Raw genomic sequence first — 26,300 nt, 5'->3', positions numbered from 1 at the left:
TATCAATTGTTTCCCTCAGTCCACCAAATTGCACTGTATCCAATAAAAAAATGTTTTCATATAAATTAAAGAAACAGGCTGTGACCACTTTCCATCCCCCCAGCAGAAAAAAAAACAAACTTTTCACTCTTCCTAGCTGACTTTACTATCAGAATGGTCACTTGAAATTAAATGATGCCCTACTCCAAAAACCCTCCGTTTTGTCTTTTCCTGAATCTAAATTTTGGCTGTTTTACAGTTGGAGTGGGCACCCTCCTCGACCTTTGTTGACTATTCTCAACAGCTGTGAATTAGTTTAGTTTAAAAGAAAACCACCAACTTTGGAGCTCTCAATGTTAATTAAGATTGTATACCCTGAGTGGCTATGTAGTTTTTGGTCTTTTCTTTGAAAAACTCGTTATTGTCCTTGTAAAAACAAAAATATTTCCAGAAACAAAGAGAAAATACTGATTAGTTGAAGTGTTTATCTTATGCATGCTGTGGAGGGATATCAGAAATGTGATACTAAAAATTGACCTTGAATGTATGGTGACTTTTTACAAAGGTATTCTAAATAAAACATATCTCTATATATTAATAAACAGTTTGGTCTGACGAGAAATCTGTTCTGTCAGTGATATGACTTTTTTCAATCTTGTTTAATTTGAAATTTTCCCATTTTTCCCAGTTATGGTTCTGAATTGATTTTTTTGCCAAAAGTTGTTTTTTTTTTTCTCATTTTTTTCCAAACTGACATTTTTATGTGAATCATCCCAAGCCACAGCTGTGTCCTAAGCATGCAGTATCATCAGTCTCTGAGTGACCCCAACCCTGTTAACACCCATAGCATCCGTCCTGCTCTCTGTGTAATTGTGCACATTGTCTGTGTGTGTGTATGGTGGTTTAGTGTATGTGTATTGTGAGCGCACTTTGGATCGTCTGTATCCCGCCTGCCTGCTTACCACCTTCTTTTTGGTTGTATATACGTGTTCTCCTGGCTTGCGTTTGAGTTGTATTTGGGTGATAGTGAAAACAATGCACACAGAAGTTACATTTTAGCAGACACTTTCAAAATATCTGCCTGTTGATCTTATAGTATGTGCAATAAATGTCCACTAGGCCTACGTAGAAGCAGAAATGCCCTTGCGTAGTGTGCAGTTTGAAAAGGAGCATATAGCTATGGCATGTTGAGCATGAAGTGTGTACTTCTGTTTTCCATCCCTCATTTCAGTTACAGTAAATACTATCAACCTACAGTATGTTCATCTTACACCAGACTAACCAGCAGTGCCAGTTCCTTTAAGAAATGTGACCCATGCATGATCTAACTGAGAGATGAGCCATTCAAACCCAAAGGTTCTCTTTACCTTCCAGTTTGGGTCCAGAATTGTCCCGGTTCTGAGGGAACAGGACCTCCGTAAGTCACCAGCCTCCATCGCCGTTCAGCCAACCAATCACTTTTTCTCTTTCTCTCTCCTACTGTCTGGTTCTCTCTGCTGTCATTGGCTGTCTGGCTGCAGTAGGATGCTGGGAATCACTGGTCTTTTCTGTCCTTTGGCCTCCATGGATGAGGCAGCATTTGGCTCTGTCAGTCCAGGAGGCCTTAGGTTGTAAAAGCTTTTTTATTTTTAGTTTTTGTATAACGGTATCATCCAGATAAGACACTAACCCTGCATGCATGCCTATTTACAAGTTTTTGTTTGTTTTTTTTTATTCTTTTTTATTTTCCTTTATTTTATGTCGACAGTCAGCACTACCGAGTTGTCTCACTGCATGCTTGCTAAATCTCACGATAGATACTGCAACTATTAGGCAATGTAACTTTCGGAAGGCAGATTTCTTTGGGTGGGGGTGCATAGCTGACCATGTATCTGTCTGCACTTTGTATTCTGTTCACGCTAACTGTCACTGTTCCTTGCCCCACCCCTCCTCTCCCCACAGTGACCGTTCCCTGGAGGTCTACCTCCGGCCCACCTTCACCGATGACAGATCTGCACCCATCTTCTACTAGCGGTCTGCTGTCCCCCTTTATCAGCTTAATGGGCCCTTCTCCTATAAGAGGAGAAAGAAAATGGCTGCCATTGACATTTTTGGGTTGTATGATGTTGTTGGCAAGGCTAAGAGGGCCCAAAAGTGTGATTGGGAAAAAAAACAAAAAAAACAAAATCACCTCGAGGATGTTACCCTACTAAGAATTTAGCTTTTTTGCTGTGGAAACTAATTCTCAGCAATTCTGAGAATTCCTCATGATGTTTTGCAAGTGATTCCACAGTGCTACAGGTAAACATAGAAAGCCTCTACCCTGGACATTCAAGTGCAAGTGTGAAAGTAGATTTCATTAGTTAATTAGATCACACCAATGGTTGATAAGGTATGGCTAATAGATTTTGCTAGTAATGTTGTCAACATAGGCTGGTTGCTAGTTGCATCATTTACACATAATATTTCTCTGCAATTCTACTATGAAATTTCTTTTTTTTTTTTCTTTGACACTGTAAATTTCATTTGAGGATTGTTTAGATACAACGTAAAATGACAGGTGAAGGCGCACTCTACGTTAGTTAAGCAAGGTTTGAGAGTGATTGCAGATGGTCAGTAATACACTTTTCGGTGCATAACCTACGTTGTGAATAGCATCACTGTAATATGCACTCAAGACAAAGTGTAGTTTGGATCCTGCTGCAGATTGCTAGAACTGGACAGATGTTGACTAACCTATAGCTCTGCTGTTGTTAAGTAATAGATCGCTATATATTTACTAGTTGTGATACAGTATACCCACATTTTTAATATGGGGACTGTGCCTTCAACTTTTTTTTTTAACGGGCTTTATGCAACCTTGAGCTAATCATCATTCTGTACACTGGTATAAGCAAAGGGAATATGCGTCACCATTCTACGTGTATTTGTATTTTATTATTCTTTAAAATATCACTGGAATTATTTTTTCCAGCTTGTTTTGTTTCCTCATAATCTCAAGACTAATTACTCTTTAATTACACACAATCTTTTTTTTTTTTTTTGCTTGAGCAAGTTAAACTACAGCACAACCGCTTCCACTGAAATAAGAATACAAGAAAAACTTTTAAATGCAATTTTTTCTTCTTTTGGAATTTCAGTAATATCTAAGTTGCCAGATAGCCAAGAAATGAATGCATGTACATAATGGGTCATTTTATATTATCATATTTAGCTTTGAGGGAGTGGTAGCTTATCAAATAGGATGTTATCATAATGTTTGATCATTCCTTCTCAGTATTATACACTCAGCTGGGAGAAGAGCTTAAAGCAGCGACATTTAGCTGCTCTTGTGTGGGGATGAGATGATTGTGAAATTGTAAGAATGTGTATGGATGTGTGAATGAACTAATAATGCCTCTTAGACTGCAATAAATCATCAGTGACATCATCAATAAACCTATTTCCCATGGATGAGATTCCTCCCCAGAGGCATTGACATGCGTTAGTTCATAGTTCATTTGCTCAGAAAGTTTCAAATGCATTTTTTACTGTTTTATATATTTTCTCATTTTGTCATTTCTCACTTTTGTCCCTGTTTGTATTATATCTGTACTGTACAGAAAGTGCGTATAAATTATAATAAATCTCAATGGGCACAAAATTCATATTTTTATGTGTCCTGTGTTGTATGTGGTCTTTGAATGTCATTTCTTGCAGAAAATGGTCTATTTGACGTTGAAACCGATAAATGTGTCACAGACCCAAGGAGGAAAAAATGTATTTGGATTTATTTGTTTGGGATAGTACAATAGCCATGAGTGAGGGAGAAATGGGAACACAGCAATGATGTTACTACCGGTGCATGGAACAACCCACCTCACCTTCTCCACAGGTGTCTTCAACTTTAGCCAATGGGCTTTGTCATATCTCTTTGGCAAATTTGAGAGACTATCATCCCCTGTTGTCAGTGGATTGCATCTTTTTAAATGTTCATACAAAAATATTAGCAATGTGTTCTCTTTTTGCAGAACTTAAAAGGCAGGGTGAGAGGAAACAGAATTGGCACTTTAAGCTACAGAAGGATAGAGAAGGGGAGGGAGTCGCCGATACAGCAGTAGTAAATTCAAGTCAAGCTACCTGCTACATGTTGATAACATTCATACAATATGTGAGATGTGTCATAATTTGTACCTCTTTTGTTTTTGATTTTTGTACACCTTAAACCCAGGCATTCAGCACAAGTGTAATAGAATACATTATGTATCATCAGACCATGAACAATAGGTAGACTCAAAGGATACGTAAAGATGTCACTGACATTCACCGTTTACGACTGATATGTTGACATGACACCGCTGAATTGTGTTGAAAGACAATTCTGCGCAAAAACATTAAGAGCTGAAGAGAAAACACACTTTCCTCCCATTTCACACCTCTCCATCCCTTTAGTGTCATTCTATTGCTGATGAAAATGTAGTGTGAGCGAAGCTAATATGCCACTAAATAAAGTGAACCTGTAGCTGACACTGTGGACACAAATGGGAATTCTTGTATGTTCACTTATTTCATTCCAGGATGGGGGAGATGTACAGCAACAGAGCCATCACTTTTACAAACATAGTCCCGGTTTGGCTATACAAAGTGCTTCAGAACACACAGACGTACAAGTCATCACTAACCAGAGTGAGAGGTGGTTCTAATGAGGGAGTGACGAAACCTTGTGGTCTTAGTATTATGTGTCCATCATCATAGCACATTGAACCCTGAATGCTGTTTCTGAAAGAACCCTCCTTGTAGTGTGAGACCCACTGTGGACATCATGTAGCTTTGGCAGGGTCAATGTAAGTTTCAGCACATCATCACCCACGATTGTTTAACAGAGCGGGGGCGTTGTCTGGATACACACTGCAGCATCCTATGCAACTATCATCAAGCTTTTGTTCATTGGCTCCAACAGTGAGAGCTCTAACAGTCTTTAAGAATGTCCAATCAATGAGTAAGCAGATAGACCAAGGCAGCCAATGAGAAGAGCAGCAATGAAGCCTGTCATTTGACTAACTTTTTTTTTTTTTTTCGCAAATGAAATGACCTGTCATGGATATTGATGCTGCATTGAGCAAATAAGTTATAATTGTTGTATACTGTATGTTAAAACTCTAATATAGTGATATCTTCTGTTTCATCACACAATTTGATTTGATTTTGTCCTCACTTTGTGGTTGTCTTAGTCCAACTATGTCATCCCTGCAGCTTTCGCTCTCCTTTTAGGAAATAAAAAAAGAACAAAGTGTGCAAATCATTGAGGGTGTTTCACTACGATATGAGGCACTGTCTCATAAAGGTTCACCAGGGTCAGATGACCCCAACGTCAATAAAAATAAAACTCTGTAGAACATCTAGATATAATACTGTGGAGAAACTGCTGCTGTTCTGTGTTGAGAAGGACCAGGACTCATCCTCCTCTGGTCAGGGCCGTAGGACGCTCTCACTCCTTCTGTCCATCTTCACTGTTCCCTGTTGGACCACAGAAATTAGTTGTGTCACTATCTTCACAAGGAGAGATTGAATAGAACAACTGTATTGCTCAAACCACTTAAGAAGTTTTTGAAGACTTGATGTGCAGTGATGGGTAGAAATTGAGTCATATTTTAAGTGCAAAAAAATCAACATTATATCTGTGTGGAAGGTAGATGTTGCTACAGACCTGTTGCTGAGCCCATGTGGGGGTCGGAGACGTGTGTGATAGAGAATCGTGACACACTGAAACGATTAAATGCTACGGCTGCAGGTTTGGGAGCCTCGGGACTCTTGGAAGGAGATGTGGAGGAGGGCTGGGGCTCGGGGATAGTAGCAGGCGGGGACGGGCTTGGCATAAATGGGAGGTCGTCTTCCCATTCATAACCTCCACCTGAATGCACACACACAGGGTCACAGTCACAATTACTGACAGTAATCCAGGATAACACATAAACTAGGATTACTCTTCGCAGAGTGAGCTTTCTATGTCCTTGACAATCTCACCCTCTTCTGAGTTGTTCCCATCGATGTCATCAGAAACGCAGTATGTTCCATGGGGTTGAGCTTCAAGTTCGGGGTCAGGTTGTGGCTGGTGGTTAGAGGTTTCCCCCTCTGAGTCGTCCTGCCCACTGGACTGTGCTTCTGTGGAGAAGGTGTAGTCAGCCAGCTCTCCTGTGGGGCTCTCCTGGAGGTCACAAACACAATTATTATTCCTGACATATTGTAAAAGCTTTAACATTATCTAACATTTATTAAGTAATTCACATTGTGCAATTTGACCTATTCACATACTGACCTGGTCAAAAAGGAACACGGTGACATCGTCAAAGAAGGACACAGCTTTTTTCTTTCTCTCCAACTCGTCACAGAAGGACTGGGTGAGCAGGGTGGGCATCTTCAGGAGGCTGCGGAGGTGTCTAGCCCTGCTACAGTCACTCACCACCACCGGCACTGTGGTGAACTCCTCCTCACTCTCTTCACTCTCTTCATCCTGGATATTGTAGGTCCTCAGCTCTTCATCGGACTCGCTGTCATCTGAGTCATCTTCATCCTCCGCCTCCTCCAGCGGAGCCCTAACATCTTCCCCACACAGCTCCAGGAATGACGAGGATGAGGAGAGGTCAACTGGGCCATTAGATTCTTCACATAAACTGTCCTGTGAGTCACACTCCTCTGCATCTATGTCCTCAAAATCCTCTTCATCTATTCTCACGCCCTCCCTTCTGTCCTCTGTCTCCTCCTTCACGTGATTGAACTCGGGCAGCTCCTCCTCTTCTGTGGATCCTTCGCCATTCTCATTGTCTTTGGAGCCGTCCTCTCTGTAGTCCATTATGGTGGAGTCAGAACCCAAAGATTGGACAGGGGAATAATCTTCTGATCCCCTGTTCCCCTGCGCATGGTTTGCTGAGGCCTCCTGCACTGTGGAGGAGGGCTCAGAGACAATGGAGGAGCTAAGCTCTGAGGAAGGATCCTCTCCCGAGTGCTCTGTCTCCAACCCCAGGTCATCATCTGCAGGGGCAGACTCCTTGGTCAGGCAGCCCCCCATCTCTGGAGGAAATGGCGACAGCATGGAGAGCCCAGGGGTGGGAGAGGAATAAGGTGAGTTAGGGTCAGCCTCTGAGAGGTCCACCACAACACCGCTTTTGACCTGCCTCAAATTTGTCAGATGTTCCTCATTGTTGATCTGGCATTTGATAAGATCATCATCTACAGCAGAACTCAGTTTCCCAGCATGCAAGTCATGGTCACCTGGACCAGCAAAGAAGTTACTGCCTTCCTCTTGAGGGCTCTTCTCATTCTCAGCATCATAGTCAGAGAAGTAGGCCGAGTCCCTGTACGGGTTCTTGTCAGTCAGGCCCTTCAGCTGTAGCTCTGTGCTGCTAGGGGAGGTGCAGACCCCCTGGTCCAGATCCACCTGAAGAACCAATTCAGGTTCCTCACTCAGCCCAGGACTCCCCTCACCACCCCGGGCATCTCCAAGCTCTTTGAAGATAAATTCTGGAGATTCGTTGTTCTCTGTGTCGTACCCACTGTCCAGGGATTTGGGCAGGATGGTGATGTTGAAGGCATCAGGGCTGAAGGCCTGGTCACAAGGGCTGGCCACTGAGGAGGACAGGTTAAGGGTGTCCACAGAGTCAGGGGTTCCCACAGGATTCTTCAAGGGGCTTAGCTCTTCCTCCTCTGCCTCGGCATAGTCCAGGTTGAAGTCAGCGAAGATCCCTGATGTAATATCTGTGATGTCATCGTCATCATCCTCACTGCAGTCGCCAAGCTCAACCAGGCTGATGCTGGAGTCTCTGACCCCAACTCCACTGTCTAACCCTCTGCTAGTCTCTGACATCTCTGAATGGGTCAGCCTCTTATCTCCCAGACCAGCAGAGATTCCTGCTGAAACCTTCATGTCTTGCATAAGTGAGGGCACATCCCAGATATTAACTCTCTGCTTGTCTGACAAGGCTCCTGTTTGGCCTGTGTGAGGTTCCATGTAAGAGGATGGGGATTTGATATAGTTTGCTTCAGGTATCATCTTAGGCTCAGAGTACAATCTCTCTCCAGTAAGCGAGGATTGCTTTTTACAGTTTCCCTCCATTGTATGACTCTCCTTGTCCCTGGCATTCAAGTTTGAGCTAGGGAGAGAATCAATACTTCTTAGATTATCTGCATTTGAGTTCTTTTCCACTTGAGTGACAGACTCCCCTCTTTCGTTGTGACATAAGTGAATGTATGAGCCTAATTCAATGGGTTTGCTAGCAGAGTTACAGCCACTGTCTCTCCCTGTAGCTTCCAAGTAGCCAAAAGGCCTAGAGCTGTGGAAGGTGCTGGTGGTGGCCTTAGTTGCAGGCCATAATTCTGTCGTGTTAGAGGAGTGCATGGTGTATTGAAGGTCCAGGTAGCTGTCCTGCCCACTGCCTGTCTGCCTGCTGTCAAAGCTCAGGCTGTTATTGTTAGCTGAATGGTTGGAGGTCCAGTTAGTGGCTTCTCCCTCAGAGAAAAGGTCCCCATCATCCTCAGTGTCCCCACCCCTCCTCCGGCCCACCAGCAGGCCGTCCCCTGTCTCTACATCAATGCTAATGTGGTTAACAATAGGTAGGGTCTTTCTGAGGGGACCCATCATATCATAGTAGCTTTCATTAACCGTGCTCCTAGGTGTGCTAGCTTCTAGGTAGGGATCACAGAACCCTAAGCTGGGGCTGCTGATTGCTTGTGACAAACCCCGTGGGTTATCTAACCTCCCCATTGGATGGAGAAGGTTCTGTCGGGACTCTGGTGGTGTATCCTCTTCGGACAGGCAGGATTGGCGGCCCATCTTGTTTGTGGGTGGCTGTTCACAGTAGATGCTGTCTTTATGACTGGATGAGAAGCAGGTCTGGGAGTGGCCTAGTTTTACAGGGCTGGTGCTAGAGACCTGTCTCAGCAGCGGCTCCATGGTTAAGGAGACAGTGGGACTTGCATCTGAGTCGTAGGCAGTAGATTTGGTGTTATCAGCAGCTGACCAGTAAGCACTGGGCTGTGCCACAGATGAACCAGTACGACTCTCAGAGGACAACCTACTGTTGCTGGCCTCCAGTCCAGGACTGTAGTCCACCACATTGTCATCCAGGTTGATGTTACACTCCACTGGTTCCTCTATGCGAATGTAGTACTCGCTGCTGACCGAGGGGCTGTGGGCACTCAACACTGGGACCACACCCGGGTGATCAGGCTCGTAGTAGGATGGGGAGATGCCCGAGGCCAGGCTGTCAGTCTTGCAGCCCCCTGAGGTGCCTCCTTTAATGGGGTAGTAGATATCCTGGTAGTGTGGATTGCCCTGGCCCAACGGCCCACTGGTGGAGGAGGAGCAGTAGGGCTGCTCAGCTCGGGCCTGTTCCCACTTGTACTCAAAGTTGAGGCCATGGCTGGTCTCTGTGACAGTCAGTAGGTCGTCCCCTGTGTCAGAGTGGAAGCTGTCAGAGAAGTGCTCCAGGAGGGGGAAGGAGGAGGAGGCGGAGGAGGCCAGCTCCGCTGCCTGAGACTGGGTTGCACCTGGGACTATGGCTGGGGCAGGTGTGGGGGTCAAAGCTAGGGCTGTGGATGTGGCTGTGTGAGAGGTGCTGCCAAGCAGGTTGGGTCTCAAGGCATTCCAGCGCTGTTCAAAGTCCTCCTCAGCCTCACTGGAGCCTTTGGCGCACAAGTAGGTCACTAGGAGGTGCACTTCCTCAGTACTGGGTCTCAGCTCTGGCTGCAGCCAGCAGAATTGCATCACCTCATACCTGGACAGAAATTAGAGAGAAGAAACGAGGAGAGGCAGAGGAGACAAAAGAGACAAAGTTAAAATAGTGTTACTCTACTCAAGTTTGCATAATGAATTTATAATGAGTCCCATAGCGCAATATCTGTTTTTCATTTAAAGGAGGGAGGAGGTAGATATTAAGAATTGATCCTAGACTGGCAACAAAGCGATATAAAGGAGGAATTTTAAGTCAGCAGTTTCTAGCAGCACCTAGTACCTGGTCATGCCACTAGCCAATGACATATAGACTACAATGCAGATGCTGACTTGGCATATGTTTACGTGGCATATGTTTACGTGCCTCTCTCTGTGTATGTGTGTGTGTGTGTGTGTGTGTGTGTGTGTGCGCGTGTGTGTGTGTGTCTCCTGCTAAGCATATTTGATTTAATGAGGAATAATATTGGGAATAAAAGAAAAAAAACAACAATATTTGGCTGACTTCCCAGATAAAGATGAATGAGGTGTCTTGAATATGGACGATGCCAAAGGGATCATAAAGAATAGGGAGATTATTGATCATCTACTCTTGCCAGCAAAGATAAATATTGCTACAGTGGAGTGGTGCACCAACATAAAAAGAAATTGATTTTGAAACTAGGACAGACTGGACTGAATAGTTAGTGTGCTGGCATAAAAGACATTGATTGGTCAGTGAGAGGATAGGGTTTAGTAATCATTAGTAATGTCTAAATGTATCTTATATGGCGTGAGAATACATAACATTGTGTGTGTTTAAGCTTGTGCATGTGTTTGTATGTTATATGAGTGTGTGGGCATGCAAGTATGTCTCACCAGCGCTCAGCCAGGGGGACTTTGAGTTGGGGTTTGGGCAGTTTGAGCTGCTGTTCCTTCACTGCGTAGGTCAGCACCTGTCTGTCAGAGTAGTGTCTGTAAGGCTGGTTCCCCAGCTCAAACAGCTCCCACACAGTCACCCCTAGTGACCTGCAATAGGCAAAGAACACATTAAACTTGTTCACAGCTCATATAGTTCTTATTCTGGAGAAGCTGTTCATTTTGTAAGTATCTCTATGTCCTGATCAGGCATATCCCTGTATACATGGATAAAACTGAATATTCCAATGAAACTTAAACAGATAGACAGAAACATAATGATGTTTACATGCCCCTGTATCAGAGCTAATCCTGGCATTTCTATTTATTTCTAATTATTGGGATTTTAGTTCATCCTGATTATTATAAATGTGACATGGAGTTTTACATGCACCAACCCTTAAACAAAAAATAGATTACAGTACTAATCTGCATGTAAATGAACTCGATGTAAGAGGGATTGATTCCAATTATCATATCCACAAAGGGAAAAAGATGAGAAGCTAAACTCTTCTTTGCAGGCTTATATACAGTAGAGTTGTCTGATAGACAACTTCATCAATTGAATCTGGTTCTCTCTGGGTCAGTTTCTAGCAGGCGGTCAGGAAAGTATCTCACCATACGTTGCTGGTCTTGGTTTGGTCAACTACCAGCAGGTTTCCATGGACGTCATCTATGAGCTCCGGGGCGATCCAGCGCAAGGGCACCCAAATCTGGTCTGGTGTCACAAAGTAGTCATCCTACAGAACAGAAAAGCCAAGAAGAACATATTTAGTATGAGTGCCGGTAGAGAGTGATATGGAAAAAACAAATGTCTCTATAAAAATAGTGAGATAATCAAAGAGGGTTTGACCTTGTATCGGCTGTGGGAAAGGCTGTAGTCTCCTATCTTAACGCTCATTTCTGAAGTTAGCAGGCAGTTCCGCAAAGCCAGGTCACTGTCAGAGCAAGGGAAACAGTTTCACCACAGACCCTGAGATGAAATCAGCTTTTCCACTATAGAACCATTGTGTTGCAATAAACATATCCTCATTTCATGTGCTATTAAGTATGTTTTAAAATGTGAAGGTATTATGGGTGACACTTCATATATGTACACTATGTATTTTGCATTGTTACACCCTTGTCAATACATTATGTATTACGGACATTTTTATTTAGTGCTAACTGGGTATTATTGTATGCTTACAATAATTTTCCCTAGGTTAATGCACATGTTACACATTTGTCAAAGATACTCTACAGCAACAAATAATCCAAGTGGATAGTTTTTTTACTGCTCCGTAAGGAATGTATCGTTTCTTCTGCCCCAGACCACACGAAGACAGAGACATTACTAAGCTTTATTGTTTGATCTCACCTCCACCACCCACAGGGGACTCATCAGACTGGCAGCCACTGATTGGTTGCTATAGCAATGGCAGCCACCACGAGGGCGAGAAAGAGAGAGAGGGGCTCGCCCCCGGCAACAAAATCACTGATGCTGGAGTCCGTGACAACTACTCAGGCAGCACCAGGATGTTGTTGCAGGGAGAGACCAGCAGGGGGCGCACAGACCATTTGGGTGGATTCTTCCTTTTAAGGGAATTAATAGTCAGGTTGCTGAAGGTAAATAGAGCTGGACTGACTGACGTGCTGTACCTGTGTATGAAGTTGTATTTGTGGAGGTGCAGCAGCCCCGAGGCAATCTCACACGCCATTCGCTGGAGGATCAGTGGGTCAGGAGTCTCGGAGTCAGCCGCCCGACAGCTACGGAGGTAACTCTTCAGATCACCCTGGGGGAAACGGAGACCATGAGCCGCTCTGACCATTTACCAGTAATGCAAACAACACTCTACCAAGACAGGAAGTAATGAGGTATGTTTAAAGAACTCTAAAAACAGGATTCAATCATTATATCATTAAGCCTTCCACTTAACCTTGACCCAGAATACTAAATACCCAGCATAATACTATATCAAGTGTCTCACCAGAGGGCAAAACTCCATGACCAGCAGATAAGGAGTGACCTCTGAGCACTGCGCCAGGCACTGCAGGAGGGCAGGGTGCTGGAGAGTTCTGGCAGAGGGAGCAGAATATGAATATGTATGAATACCATGCGTACAATAAAGATAGATATACACATGCTCATTGTAATGAAAATTCATTCATTTATTCATTCATTCACATGCGCTATTGCTAGATGGTGCTATTCATGGCCTGAGGGCTCAACAGTGTGATCCTTGGTGAGTGAGCTTGTGTACTGACCGGTACGGCTGGACCTGCTCCAGGAACTGCATCTGGTCCTGGACGCTGGCGCTGGCCTTCAGCTCCTTTACCACCACCTGGGTGGTGCTGAGGCCCGCATTCACCTCGCCCAGCAGAACCTGAGAAATAGACGTATTCACATGCATACATGAAGAGAGAGTACAACTAAGCTATTGTACAAAGGCATATGCGAGTATGTAGAATGGTATTTATTTCACACAGCACATCGTCAAACATACAGTTGCATGCAGGCGTACATTCACACACCAACACACATTAACACATAGTACAGACAAAGAGAGGGGGTGAGAAAAGGCTGAAACTAACATGCGATGGGGACTTAGCAAATCCATGCACTGTTATCCCAGCATGCAAATTGTAAGGAATTCACTGTGACTGTGAATTTTAACACTTCTCCCATGGAACACCCTGACACTAGTGCCAAAGATTAGCCTCGCTAAAATGAGATCATCATCAAATTGCCCTCACATTCCATACAAGGCACATTAGAGTAGTACAGTAAGTGCACATGCATTTTAAAGCAGGCGATGATGAGTACAAAGACACTGTGTCATAAGAACCAACTGCTCTGTGTGTCTGTGTGTTTAGAGCAAAATACAAAGGATATTTCACCTTGCCAAACCAGCCATGTCCAATCTCCTTTAGATAGAGTAGATTATGACGGCCAAGGTCCGACGATTTCAGCAGCTGGACTGGAAAACAGTGAGAGAGACATAACATAACCTTTACTGTTGGAAAGAAAAAATGATGAGGAAGAAAGAAAGAGGGGAGACTTCTAAAAGAAAACGTGGGCTGCCGACAAAACTCAATAATGCAAAGAAAGATGAATCGAAAGGCAGGAATTTTTGCAAACAGAACAGAAATGGAGTGCTACAGGACAGAGAAATGTCAAAGAGAGAGATGAGGACAGAGAAAAGAGAAACCTTCCCCAGCAGAACAATAAATTTACATTTTCCCAAAGAATGAAAATGTTAAGTAGAGCTGAGGAAACATTCATTAACCTCCAGAAAGTAATATAAACTAAAGAGGGGAGATCTTTTGAAGGCAAATTACTGTACACTTCCCTTGTTACTTCCCAACTAGATTCAAAAATACTAACAAGCTTACAGTCTCCTCACACAAATTCATGTAATCTACTGCAGCGCTAATGTACAAAATAAACTAAGTCATTGTGCACAAAATCAAATACCTCCATGGATCCTCATATTTCAGGAATGGTGATGATGATGATGATGGTGAGTGGAATAATGATGATGAAGACGGAGCGGTGGAGCGGCCAGCCACTCGGAGCACCGTGAGAGGGACTGGGTCCCAGGGACGAAGTGCTGGTTCAGAGTGTGAGAACCGAGAGCCCGTGGCCCCGGCCCCAGCCCCAGGCGCCTTAGCCTCATTGTGTGTATGTGAGAAAGAGCCCACGGTCGCAGTGTGTGTGTGCGTGAGAGAGCCTCGGCAGGATTTAACCCTCCGAGCCCTCGCACAGCTGAACAAGCTCGCCACGCTGCCTCTCCCCGTCTGGACCCAGCACATCCTCCAACTGGGACACACACAAACACACACACACACACACTCTGTCCTCGTCTAGAGCCCTCCAGCTGTCGCGCACACACAGGAATCCTTGGTTCCTATACAGACCGAATCTAAATCTACAGTAAACAGAGTGAGATAGGACGTTGTTACAGCTTCGAGTCAGTAGGCTGATCCGTTGGACGCTGGAGGTTTTCTGCCCTGGCTCCCGAGGTTTTCTGGTCACGTATCGTGCCCGATGTGTCCGTCACGCATGTCGGTAGTGTGCCGTCTGACGCGCCAGCTCCGTGTGCTGCTTCAAGACACCCAGCCGTGACATAAGGGCCGCATAATGCCTCCCTGTCACCCCGGACAGCAGCATTCCTCAGCCAAACGGGACACAAACACTGCTCTGTCAGACGCAGAAAAGACCTCTGTCATACACACTCACCACCCCTATATCCCCGAGCCTCCCCTCCCCACTCTTAGGTCCTGGTGCATGCCACCACCCTTCCCCTATCTCTCCCTCATTCTGTCACAGAACCCTCACTGTATTCTGCCCATAATGCCAGTCCTCCGCTGGTGCGTTCCTTGGACGTTTCAGTCCGGCCTTATGCTCACCCACTGCCCAGCCTGGCTAAATCAGGGCCATTGTTTGGCTCACTCACTCACTCATACACACACACACACACACACACACACACACACACACACTCCGTGTCTCCTGGTACCCAGCGCACCAAACACACATACACAGACACACACACGCACTCACACACAAACACACAGACACACACACACACAAACACACACAAAGCCCATTCTCCACTGGAACGCTGGGCAGAGGTTGTCACGGTGATAACAAACCCACACTTCTCCACCCCCAACCCCAAGAGCCTCCTCCACCTCTTCCTGGCAGAGAGAGAAAGGGAGAGAGAGATAGATAGATAGAGAGGGAGAGAGAGAGAGAGCGAGAGAGAGAGAGAGAGAGAGAGAGAGAGAGAGAGAGGAGAGAAAGAGATTAAGAAGTGGTATTATTCCCAACATGGAATGTGTGAGTGTGCATTCCCGTCCTACTCATGGCATTCCCAGAGAAGATAGTAGGGACCGGGGGGATCATAGCGGCGGTGGGCACGCGGAATGATACACACACTCGTAAGGCCTCTGCAGTGGGTGTGAAAGCTTAGCGTGACCTTTTGAATAAAAGATTTTGAGTAACATGTTTAAGATTGTCAGACCAACGGGAAACTGTATGCGTGTGTCTGTGTGTGTGTGTGTGTGTGTGTGTGTGTGTGTGTGTGTGTTCATACTATACATGCAATAGTTGCTTGGGTCATACAGTATACACCCATTCATGGTATGCATTCATGTAATGATCTGAGCTGGACAGTTGGTGTCTTTGTACCACATACAATTACTATGCTCATTTTCAGCATGCATACGTGTGTTAGTGTGTGGGTGGAGAATTTATGACGTGCGTGATGTTAAAATGTATGGAGGAGCTTCCAGTGATTATGTCTGACTAATAACAAATGAGCCTATCCTCCTGTCATTTAGTCTAATAGACATGCTTGACTTCTAGAGCCTATTGACGCCATACTTATGACATATGACATCATTATTGCAATTTTCTATCCACTTGACCTTTTCATGTCTCTCTGTGCATTTGTCATTTAGTCAGATATTACGCAGAGCAATAGAAAGAGCTGTTCAATTTCCAATATCCAAGTGTACAAAATAGCAATATAGGTAGATATGATAATAGTTGGGATTACACAATTTTCATTGACTTTACAGAAGAAAGGAGACAAACACTAGTACAAAGTAGGAGATGTGGAAGAAAAGAAAGAAACAAGCACTCGGAAAGACTATGAAAGGAGACATTCTCCCTCCCCATCTCCTTCTCTCTCCCTCTCTCTCCATCTCGCCTCCTTTCCCCATTTCTCCACTCCTCGCCCTGCAACACCTGGGCCAATCAGACGGCGGTAGCTATGGAGGACAGAAGGGAGGCTAGCGATTGGCTGCGAGCCTGAGGCTGCCTTGTCCAATCAGCGCTGGTGCTCACATCCTGGGATGCTGAGCCCCGACTCACCTCCCCTCCGGCTGAGCACAGCGCGGCGCAGACAGCCAGTGAGTCATGCAGGGGGAGGCACTGTGAGCGCTCAGGATCTGACTCACATTGAGATGCACGCACACACACACACACACACATGCACACACTTTAACAGGCTGGGTTTGAGGCTGCACGACCCTCCCGGAGATACAAACAGCCTGTGGAGTTACTGGGAGGGATCATAGATATAGTATATATAAACAGGACACATCAACGTAAAGTGGAAGAGCGTTGAAGTTTGAATATTGTATTATGTAAGCCTAGTTACGAATCAGGCGGTGTCAACTGGAATAGGAATAGACATATTGGATGCATATCTGCGTAATGCAATATAGTCTTATGCACTCACGAACAGACAAAGAGCCACAGAAATAACATATGTTAGGACAAATTCCTTCCTCTCCAGTGGGCCACAGCTTTCACATACAATACACACTGCAGCGCTGCAGTAGGTCGACGTCTAAATGCATTACTCAATAGACAGATGTCTGTCCCTTGTTGAGAGAGAGGGCAAGTAAGAAAAGACATACTGTATAGCACAAGAGAGAACAAAAGACATGCAGAGACTGTGTCCCTCCCTGCTAAGCTTGACAAATTTACTCAGTTCTTATCTCACCCAAATCAATAGCGCCCAGTAAGAGGTGCTGTACCCCCTTGTGGTATCTTTTAATAGTCCTTGGTAGTATGGTTAATTCTGAAAACAGATTAACCCTGCCTAAAGAGCTGGGAATTAATGCTGACAAATGTGATAAACAAAACTGTTAAAGGGTAATTCCGGTGATTTTCAACCTGTTCCTTATTTTCCTAGATTCTGCCATCATGACGATTGACTGTGTATCATCACTTACTTCACTGTAGAGCGTTCATACCCCCAGATCGGCGGGAGTGCTGCTGTCCAATACACAAAGCGGTAATCTCCAACAATTGAATCCAAAAAGTGATTAAACCCTCACACTGCAATGGGACCTGCCTACTTCCAATGTCCAATTATCCATTACCTGAAACTTGCGTATATTGCAGTGTTAGAAATGTTATTTTAACTAGCATGAGCTCATTGGCAAGTAGACCAGTGGTAATTACAAGTTGGATATGTGGGAATATTTGGTAGGCTGTGATATCTCACATGTGACAACACAATTTGTGTGTGTCAACACAAGCAGTAAACATAATAGGGAATCCACCTATGTGGATGGTCCAAGGTAAGAACAATCACAATTAGCCTAGTTATATTCACACTAATACAATCAACCACACTCACAAAAAGTGAGAAATATCTGCTATAGTTTGTTGATGGTTGATTTTAAATTCATAAATAAAAATTATTTTGGATGTGGGCATTCCAGTGAGTAAAACACGTAAAGAATGCTTTCTTGTAACTGAAGCAACAAAGTCCCCTTCTTCTGATTTTTCTGACATGACTTGAACGCAGCCAGCAAAGTAAACAACGAAGTGTGTGAGCAACAGCAAAAAAGATATCAAATGGACTATTATCTGTTATTATCTGTTATTAACTGAAGTGATAATTGTTCAATCGCAGCTGTTGGAGATTACCGCTTTGGCCCTGTGTTTGTGTATTGGAGAGCAGCGCTCCCGGCAACCTGGAGATAAGAAAGCTCTACAGTGAAGTAAGTGATGACATTTTCAACACAATCAATCGTCATGATGGCAAAACCTAGGAAAATAAGGCTCAGGTTGAAAATGACCAGAATTAACCTTTAACTTTAAAGTGGAGAGGAGGGGAGAACAAAGATGAAGAAAGGACAGCGAGGATAAGAGAAGAGAAGAGAAGGAAAGGAAAGGAAAGGAAAGGAAAGGAAAGGAAAGGAAAGAAAAGAAAGGAAAGGAAAGGAAAGACAACCAAAGAAGTGGACACAAATCAAGTAAAATGAAAAGCAGGTGAAAATGACTGAGAGGAGATGTGCTGATGTTGCTGTGTAGTTTCTTACTGGATCGGCCAGGCTGCTTGGAGACCGGCAGGGAGACCTCGGTGAGGGGGAGGATGTAGACCTCTGGGCCGTTCTGGGAGGAGGGCGAGGCCAAGGCGGAGAGATCTGCCTGGTACTCCTCTCCCTCAGTGTTTTCAAACTCCTGGTGCATGGGGCAAAGACACACACTGGGATTAGTCATCCGCTCCCAGTCGTCCCACCGCTGGGATAGTGGGAGACAATGGTTCAACTGTGAAGGCATTCTAGTGTGCTGGAGCACGCCCACATACCCACATACATAGTCATGTACATTCTGGGGTGTGGTGTGTGGTGTGTCGCAAAGATGCTTGTCAGACACTGTGTAGGAGCTGCACTCATGAATACATACTATGCTCTCTCTCTCTCTCTCTCTCTCTCTCTCTCTCTCTCTCTCTCTCTCTCACAAACACACACATATACACACCAAGGTTATTAGCGTTAACTAAAACTAAAACTAAGATAAAAACTATGTGTTAAAAAACGTTGTTGTAAACTGAAATAAAATAAAAATAAAAACGAGACGGTGAATTAAACTAAAACTGAAACTATTTTGTCTACTTGTAAAACTAACTAAACTAAAATAGAAATATATGTGAAAAAAATGTGCTGAGTGCTAACTAGGCCACAAGATGGCGCTGTATTGTAAACTGAGTTGTTCGGTCCCCATGAGCACCTCCTGCTCTTGGAGGATGTGCTAGCATTGCCAACGCAAACATCGTTTGCACAACTCATGTCAAAAATACTTAGAAAACATTTTGAAACAGATTGATGTTAAGTCTGCTAGTGCATTTAATTTATGCACCATTAAGTGGCCCCAACTTTAAGTTAGTTGAGGCTGTATTGAAAAATGTATGTAAATACATTTTAAAAAGAGGATTTATTGTTTGTATTAGCCAGTATGGTTGTAAACACATGCAAAATGCCTATGAGTATACTTATATCACACCTACCAAAAATACTAAATTTTGAACTGAAACTAAATAAAAACTGAACAAAAATTACCAAAGCCATACTGAAAACTAACTAGAACTAGACAGAAACACACACACACACACACACACACACACACACACACACACACACACACACACACACACACACACACACACACACACACACACGCACATGGATGATCATATTACACTGTTTCTCAGAGACAAGCCAACCATAGCCTAGTGAGCTTTAGAAACAGATCACGACTTTGACTTTCATCTGAGACTGGACTTCAGCAGAAGCAGACAGAGACAGACAGACAGAGACAGACAGAGACAGACAGAGACAGACAGACAGAGACAGACAGAGACAGACAGAGACAGACAGACAGAGACAGACAGAGACAGACAGACAGAGACAGACAGAGACAGACAGACAGAAACAGACAAACAGAGACAGACAGAGACAGACAGACAGACAGAGACAGACAGAGACAGACAGAGACAGACAGAGACAGACAGACAGAGACAGACAGACAGAGACAGACAGAGACAGACAGACAGACAGAGACAGACAGACAGAGACAGACAGACAGAGACAGACAGAGACAGACAGACAGAGACAGACAGACAGAGACAGAGACAGACAGACAGAGACAGACAGACAGAGACAGACAGACAGAGACAGACAGACAGAGACAGACAGACAGAGACAGACAGAGACAGACAGACAGAGACAGACAGAGACAGACAGACAGAGACAGACAGACAGAGACAGACAGACAGAGACAGACAGAGACAGACAGAGACAGACAGACAGAGACAGACAGAGACAGACAGATACAGACAAACAGAGACAGAGACAGACAGAGACAGACAGAGACAGACAGACAAACAGAGAAAGACAAACAGAGACAGACAGACAGACAGAGACAGACAAACTGAGAAAGACAGACAGAGACAGACAGAGACAGACAGACAGATGGAGCGTCAGACAGTAAGGCACAGAGAAACAGACAGAGACAGAATGGAAATACATGGAAACAAAGAGGAGAAAGCCGCCATCAGAAGCTCAACTCTGCACTCCTCAGCAGGCACGTTCATTACCCAACCCAATTATGTGAATATATTAGAGGAGGGAGGATAAAATAACAGCTCTATATACTGTATATGTATATACAGTATATAAAAAATAAAAACGCTTAAAGGTGGGCGTCCCAGTTGCTCAGTTGGCTAAGGCGCATACCATGCAACCTCCTGGACGTCCTGGATTTGAAACCGGTCCATCTCTCTCTCCCAATCTTTCCTGTCACCCTCCACTGTGCACTATCAAATAAAGGCAAAAATACCCAAAAAAGATCATCTTTACAAAAATGTATATATACTAAAAGGTGAACTGGCGGACTGCCCACTCCACTTAAAAGAAAAGAGCAAGAGAGCAGGAAAGAGAGAACTATCATCAGCTATGCAGAACACACTGATCTCTTCACTGCAGACGCACAAACCCCCCACACCCCCACACCTCCCCCCGACTGAGATGGATGCGGATGAGAGAGGGAACAGAAAACAGTGACCCTCTCTCCTTCCATTCTGGAGATCCCAAATCCCACATCCTTTGCTCCATCTGTCTGTGTTCCCCCTGCTCCCCCTCTTTTCTGCCCCCCACCCCTCTGTTCCTGCTCCTCAGTCTACTGCAGTGTCCTTGCTCTCCGGTTGTTCAGCGTGTCCCTATAGCTCTTTCTCTCTCTCTCTCTCTCTCTCTCTCTGGGGCTCATATGCATCGAGCTTTAGAGAATAAGCGTGCCGATCTTGAACCACAAGTTAGGTCATATGTATAAACTTCACTGTGACTTATAGGAAGAGGCAGACAGATTTGAAATTAGCGCTGCAACTCTAAGATACTTTGCACATACAGGTATGGGAGAAAGACCTAACATGGCCCTTATGAGGCGTCTTCTCCTCCTTCTCTACTCCTCCTCCTCTTCCTCCTCCTCCTGCTCTTCTTGCTTTTCCTCCTCCTGCTTCTCCTCCTCCTCTGTTCTTCCTCCTCATGCTCCTCCTCCCCCTCTTTCTCCACGTGGATGCACACAGTACTCTATGTGCCAAACAGAAAGAAAAAAAAACTGCGCTATAGTATAACCATTAGTGCTTTAGCCACATGGCTGAACTTGCACACACTTTTGCATGTAAAAGCTACCCATGCTCACTCTGGCTAGATGAGACACAGGCAGTCGGAGAAGGGAAGATATACAGCCAATGGAAACAGTAAATTAAACAGTAAACTAAACAAATTGCATAATCTGCAGCATGAGGCAGATCACAAGGTACATTAGTCGACTATTCTCAGGGTGAGTCAAGATTTGTGTGAGAAATTCCACGAGCTGACATAAGACCTCAAGAATGCTCCATGATAGCGATACGTTTTTAATTACATTATTCTTATATGTTTGTGTAATTCTTATATGTTATGTATTCTTATATGTTATGTAATTTCTATTATGCTTTGTTCCATTATTTCTTTGTCTGGCTGGAAACAGTGTGACTTTTGTTCAGCAGCTGGTCCCAGCACTGACCCTCACTGAACTGCTGCAATGTCTAGATCTTTATTGAGGTCCGATTCTACCAGAGTGGAACATCTCATGGAAAATCATGGACTGCAGAATCTACAGTTCAATTCCCTCCCGTTCTCTCCACTGAATAAAGCAGATCCTAAAGGGCGGTCCTCCCTCTTCTAAAGCCAGAGTCCCTCTTGGTGCCTGAGAAGTGTGTCCCGCCCCGAGAAGCAACAGCCCACAATGATGCCGGTCAATCTTGTTAGCGGCTGCTGTGACAGTGGTAATGTTGGGGAACTGGGCTGGCAATAGCACTCTGTTCACAATCACTGGGCCATCCATCCATTCCCTGACTAATGAACTGCTGCCCATAACAAGCCTATCTCCCCACGCAGCAACCACAGAGGAAAAGAAAGGGGAAAAAGTGAAGAGGAGACAGAAGGAGAGGAGAAAGGAGGAGAGCAAAATGGAGGGTTGTAGACTGGATTCATATGAAATGTTTTTTTTTTTTTTTTTTCACTGCAACAGAGTGGGATAATGGCATGCATGTGTGCTTGTGTGTAGATACATGTGTCCTAAAACATAGTGTGTGTATGTGCACGTGCACAACATGCATAGGAATGTGTGTGTGTGTGTGTGTGTGTGTGTGTGTGTGTGTGTATTTCTCATTCAGGGAGAACCATCTGCCACTCTCCCCAGAGCGAAGTGTGAAAGCGAGCACCTGGCTGTGAGTCAGCGTTCCATAGCTCCCCAGAGAGCCTTCAGTTTAGAAAGCACTTAATACCCAGCCTCACTCTACCCGCTCCAATGAGAGCACCGCGATGGAGGGGAATAATGGAGCTTTTTGGACGGTGCAGCGGTGCGATTTCGCGGTCGCGCGCGAACGCACACCTCACAAGTGAGCCGCTGAGTGACGAGCTGGAGCCAAAGAGAGGCTTGAGATGCCTCCATGTTGAGGGGGAAACATGTTAATACTGTATGATGGAACCGCTCTGCGGTCGTTACCACCAAACTGACAAAACAAGATGAAGATTTGATACAGCAGATTTGAAGTTTGAAGCCTATTGTACACACCAGCCATGATACCAGCTTGCCCCACTGTGCTTTTCTTTTCTTTTTTTTTGTTTTGCTTTTACTGCTTCTTCACTGAAATCTTCGCCTTTCTCTCACACATCCACCATACCTATCTCACCCCTCTCCCGGTCTCATCTCAGTCTCACAGATAAGTCTGCCTGTGACACTTAAACAGCTCAAATGAATGATGTTGTTCCCAGTTTGCTGCAAGGCAAAACAATCTCCTCTTACTTGCTGTCATAGCTGGAGTTGAGGAAAGAAAACGACAGTCCAGTTTTGATCCATCAACTTCATGCAATTTGCCTATACAATAATCAGTATTTAAATGTTTACAATATATCAGGCCCTGTCTGGCTATCCTACCCGAGGTGGAGCCATGGCAACCCTGCTAATCACAGGGAATGAATTAACTATTGTCAGACACTGTCTTGGCCGCAGCACAGCATGTTGTAGCATAGTCAGCTCGGTTGGAGCCAGCCTTCTGTCATTACCTTTTTGCACAGAGAAAGACAGTCCAATGGAAAGCAGACACACACCTAGACTCCCACTGTTCCTGCGGGTCATTAAAACACATTTTCACTTAATGAGGCATAGGTAATCTGGCTCGGGACAGACACGCACACGCACACGCACACGCACACGCACACGCACACGCACACGCACGCGCACGCGCACGCACACACACACACACACCCACACACACACACACACACACACAGAGCAAAAGTCCAGAAGTCGTTAATGGTGCCACTGTATGCTGTGCTCATTATCAGTGACACTGGTATCCATGCAGCCTCTACCTACCACAGCCTGTTTCCAACTGCTCAGCATGAACACCGAGACACAGTCCAGACTCTCGCCACATGCATAAACAAGGAACAAACCGACTGCCTGCTCCTCTCCTCTCCTCTCCTCTTCTCTCCTCTCCTCTCCTCATCCATTCTAATTGCACTGCATAAGTGATATAAAGAGAAGGCTCTGGTGTTAAGCGGGGACTGTGATTTATCCATTCTCCAGCTAAAATAGTTCTAATATTAAAATGTATGTCCAAAATTAAAATGACACACACACACACACACACACACACACACAGCATGCACACACACTGTCTCCCACCATATGGCCCCTGCCTGTGTGAGTCTCTGTCAGCCCTCATCAGCCAGCCAGTTCACTGCTGATGTTTGACACAGCAAGGCTGAGTCATGCTGGCAGCTGAGGGCAACACAGAGACAATGTGTGCCAGCCTGAGATGGGCAAGGTTACTTGGTGACATCACTGGCATACAATCAAGGGACAGTCTTCAGAAACAGACCTCAGCACTTATGTGTGGGTCTCATATCCGATACCTTGGAATGAATACTAATGAATAAATAATGAGGAAGAAATAAGGAATAAGGGATAATAATGTCTTATATAATATGTTTTTTCGGACTCATATGCAAGACAGAGCAACATCAGCCGTTCTCTTTCCCTCTGTGGCTTCCATTGTGTGCGTATGTGTTCCCCTTGCCACCTCCAGCAGGGGGCAGCAGGGAGCTCACCTTGAAGCCGATGTCGCCCTTCTTGCAGCAGAGGCAGGCCAGCATGAGGAAGACGAAAGTGAAGAGGCCAGAGAAGGAGACAGCTACCACCGCCAGGGATGAAGGCCACGACAGCTCGCTCAGCGGAGCGCCATCTGCAAGATCAGAGGATAATAATGTATGATAAATGATGTAACCATACAGAGATCAGATGGTAAATTGAGGGATCATACAGTAAATGGAAAAAATGGAGAAAAAAGGTGATTTGTTAACGGTCAGATGATTTGTGACAGTGATATTCTGTTGTTTCCCTGTCTTCTCTACGGACGCTGCGCCACACTGGTTCAGAGTTGAGTACAATACAAAGACAATTAAAAACATGATATTTGACCAGACCTCGTCCGTCCAGAATAGGAAGCAGGCCCCTGTGGCTTAATTACAGTAGTTGCTATGCAGTCCGAGTCGTGCAAGCTAAAAGTTTCATACCACCCACGGACACAACGCGTTGCCTCTGGATAATGATTTAATAAAGCAGCAGCGGAGTAGGTGAAGCGGCTCATTCTGATTCAGTGAAAACAACCGTGATGAATGAAAATGCTTACTGTGAATCCATAATCTGCTTTTCATTTTCCGCAATGACACCCCCCCCACAACCCTGCACAATCACCCCCACACTCATATTTGTATATGAAAATACTGTACATCCCAAAATTGCTTAACTGCGTCTCAAAACAATGCACATTATGCCCAGTGCCTTATAAGAGTAAAGCCTAACTATATCAAAGAACCATTTTGTGTCGGAGTCTATAAGGAGCTCGGAGGATGAGTCATAGCTCATGCCACGGCCTTGAGTGGCTCCATGACCAAAGACAAAAAGACTGTGTGTGTGTGTGTGTGTAATTGGGTGTAATTATTTCTCCTTTGTGCATGTTATTTAAGATCTGTCATTCTCTTCCTGTGTGCATATGTGCAGCACACATGTGTCAGTGTCTCTCTCTGCCTGCAGTAGCTGAGGATGGGCCAGAGGGCCAGATGTTTCGGACACCCAGATATAATCTGATTTACAGTTTTTAAACATCCTGCCAGCACGGATGAAAGGGAAGAGACACAGAGAGAGCGAGAGAGAGAGAGAGAGAGAGAGAGAGAGAGAGAGAGAGAGAGAGAGAGAGAGAGAGAGAGAGAGATTGAATCAAATAAATTGTAGGAGGGGATGGAAGACACACACACACACACACACACACACACATTTGCATTACTATACTTGTGAGGACCATCATCATTGAATATATTCATTCATAACCCCTAACCCCAATTTTTTTTTAACTCTCACCACTACAAGCCTAACCTTAACCCTTAACCTAATCCCAAATTAATTACTGCATGACTTTGGGTCATATGAATAATAAGGCATGTGCCCGTGCTTTTCCTGCACCTTAGGGTGTGGGATACTCTGTCCCTAACCTTACTCTAAATCTAACCTTAACCCTAAACCCAAGCCCTAACCGTAATAATAGCATATGAGAAGAGAGGACCAGCAAAATGTCCTCACTTTGGAGGATTTCCTTCATCTTTCTACCCTTGTGAGGACGTTTGTTCCTCATAAGCGTAAGTGAGAAAACACATATGCGTGGTGCCCCAATGGACTTGTGGTCTGTGGTGTGTTGTGTGTGGGTGCGTTTCCATCCCGCTGACAGAGACCCAGCAGTCCTGACCCTGTTGGCCACAGAGAACACACTGTTCCAGACCTGACAGCTCCCCTGGCCTCATCGGCACTGCCTCAACCCAAGCTTGACCCCAAGGCCATGGCCACAAAGCC

General features: G+C 44.8%; 2 protein-coding genes across 3 annotated transcripts in view; one reads left to right on the top strand and one right to left on the bottom strand.

The window, feature by feature from the left end:
- The window catches only part of LOC139929800 (BAR/IMD domain-containing adapter protein 2-like), a 51,116-nt gene extending 47,511 nt beyond the window's left edge, over window positions 1-3,605 (top strand). The window contains exons 14-15 of one of the 2 annotated variants that reach the window (XM_071922840.2): window positions 1,354-1,396; window positions 1,921-3,605. In XM_071922840.2, coding sequence (XP_071778941.1) covers window positions 1,354-1,381 — 28 coding nt within the window. In that variant the 3' untranslated portion in view covers window positions 1,382-1,396; window positions 1,921-3,605. The remainder of the gene's footprint in view (window positions 1-1,353; window positions 1,397-1,920) is intronic. The other variant, XM_071922838.2, reaches the window with a different exon arrangement.
- A 122-nt stretch (window positions 3,606-3,727) lies between these two features.
- aatka (apoptosis-associated tyrosine kinase a) overlaps window positions 3,728-26,300 on the bottom strand; it is a 35,907-nt gene continuing 13,334 nt past the window's right edge. Inside the window, exons 2-15 of the mRNA XM_071922874.2 lie at window positions 24,506-24,639; window positions 18,389-18,530; window positions 13,439-13,518; window positions 12,806-12,924; window positions 12,529-12,616; window positions 12,200-12,333; window positions 11,412-11,496; window positions 11,177-11,298; window positions 10,520-10,669; window positions 9,524-9,707; window positions 6,254-9,463; window positions 5,962-6,142; window positions 5,645-5,848; window positions 3,728-5,454 (exon numbers count right to left, since the gene is read on the bottom strand). Of these exons, the coding sequence (XP_071778975.2) occupies window positions 5,426-5,454; window positions 5,645-5,848; window positions 5,962-6,142; window positions 6,254-9,463; window positions 9,524-9,707; window positions 10,520-10,669; window positions 11,177-11,298; window positions 11,412-11,496; window positions 12,200-12,333; window positions 12,529-12,616; window positions 12,806-12,924; window positions 13,439-13,518; window positions 18,389-18,530; window positions 24,506-24,639 (4,862 nt within the window). The 3' untranslated portion in view covers window positions 3,728-5,425. The remainder of the gene's footprint in view (window positions 5,455-5,644; window positions 5,849-5,961; window positions 6,143-6,253; window positions 9,464-9,523; window positions 9,708-10,519; window positions 10,670-11,176; window positions 11,299-11,411; window positions 11,497-12,199; window positions 12,334-12,528; window positions 12,617-12,805; window positions 12,925-13,438; window positions 13,519-18,388; window positions 18,531-24,505; window positions 24,640-26,300) is intronic.

The sequence above is a fragment of the Centroberyx gerrardi genome, chromosome 7, assembly GCF_048128805.1.
Source record: "Centroberyx gerrardi isolate f3 chromosome 7, fCenGer3.hap1.cur.20231027, whole genome shotgun sequence".
Classification (NCBI taxonomy): Eukaryota; Metazoa; Chordata; class Actinopteri; order Beryciformes; family Berycidae; genus Centroberyx; species Centroberyx gerrardi.
The sequence above is the reverse complement of the archived record's forward strand: the minus strand, read 5'-3'. Positions and strand labels throughout refer to the sequence as shown.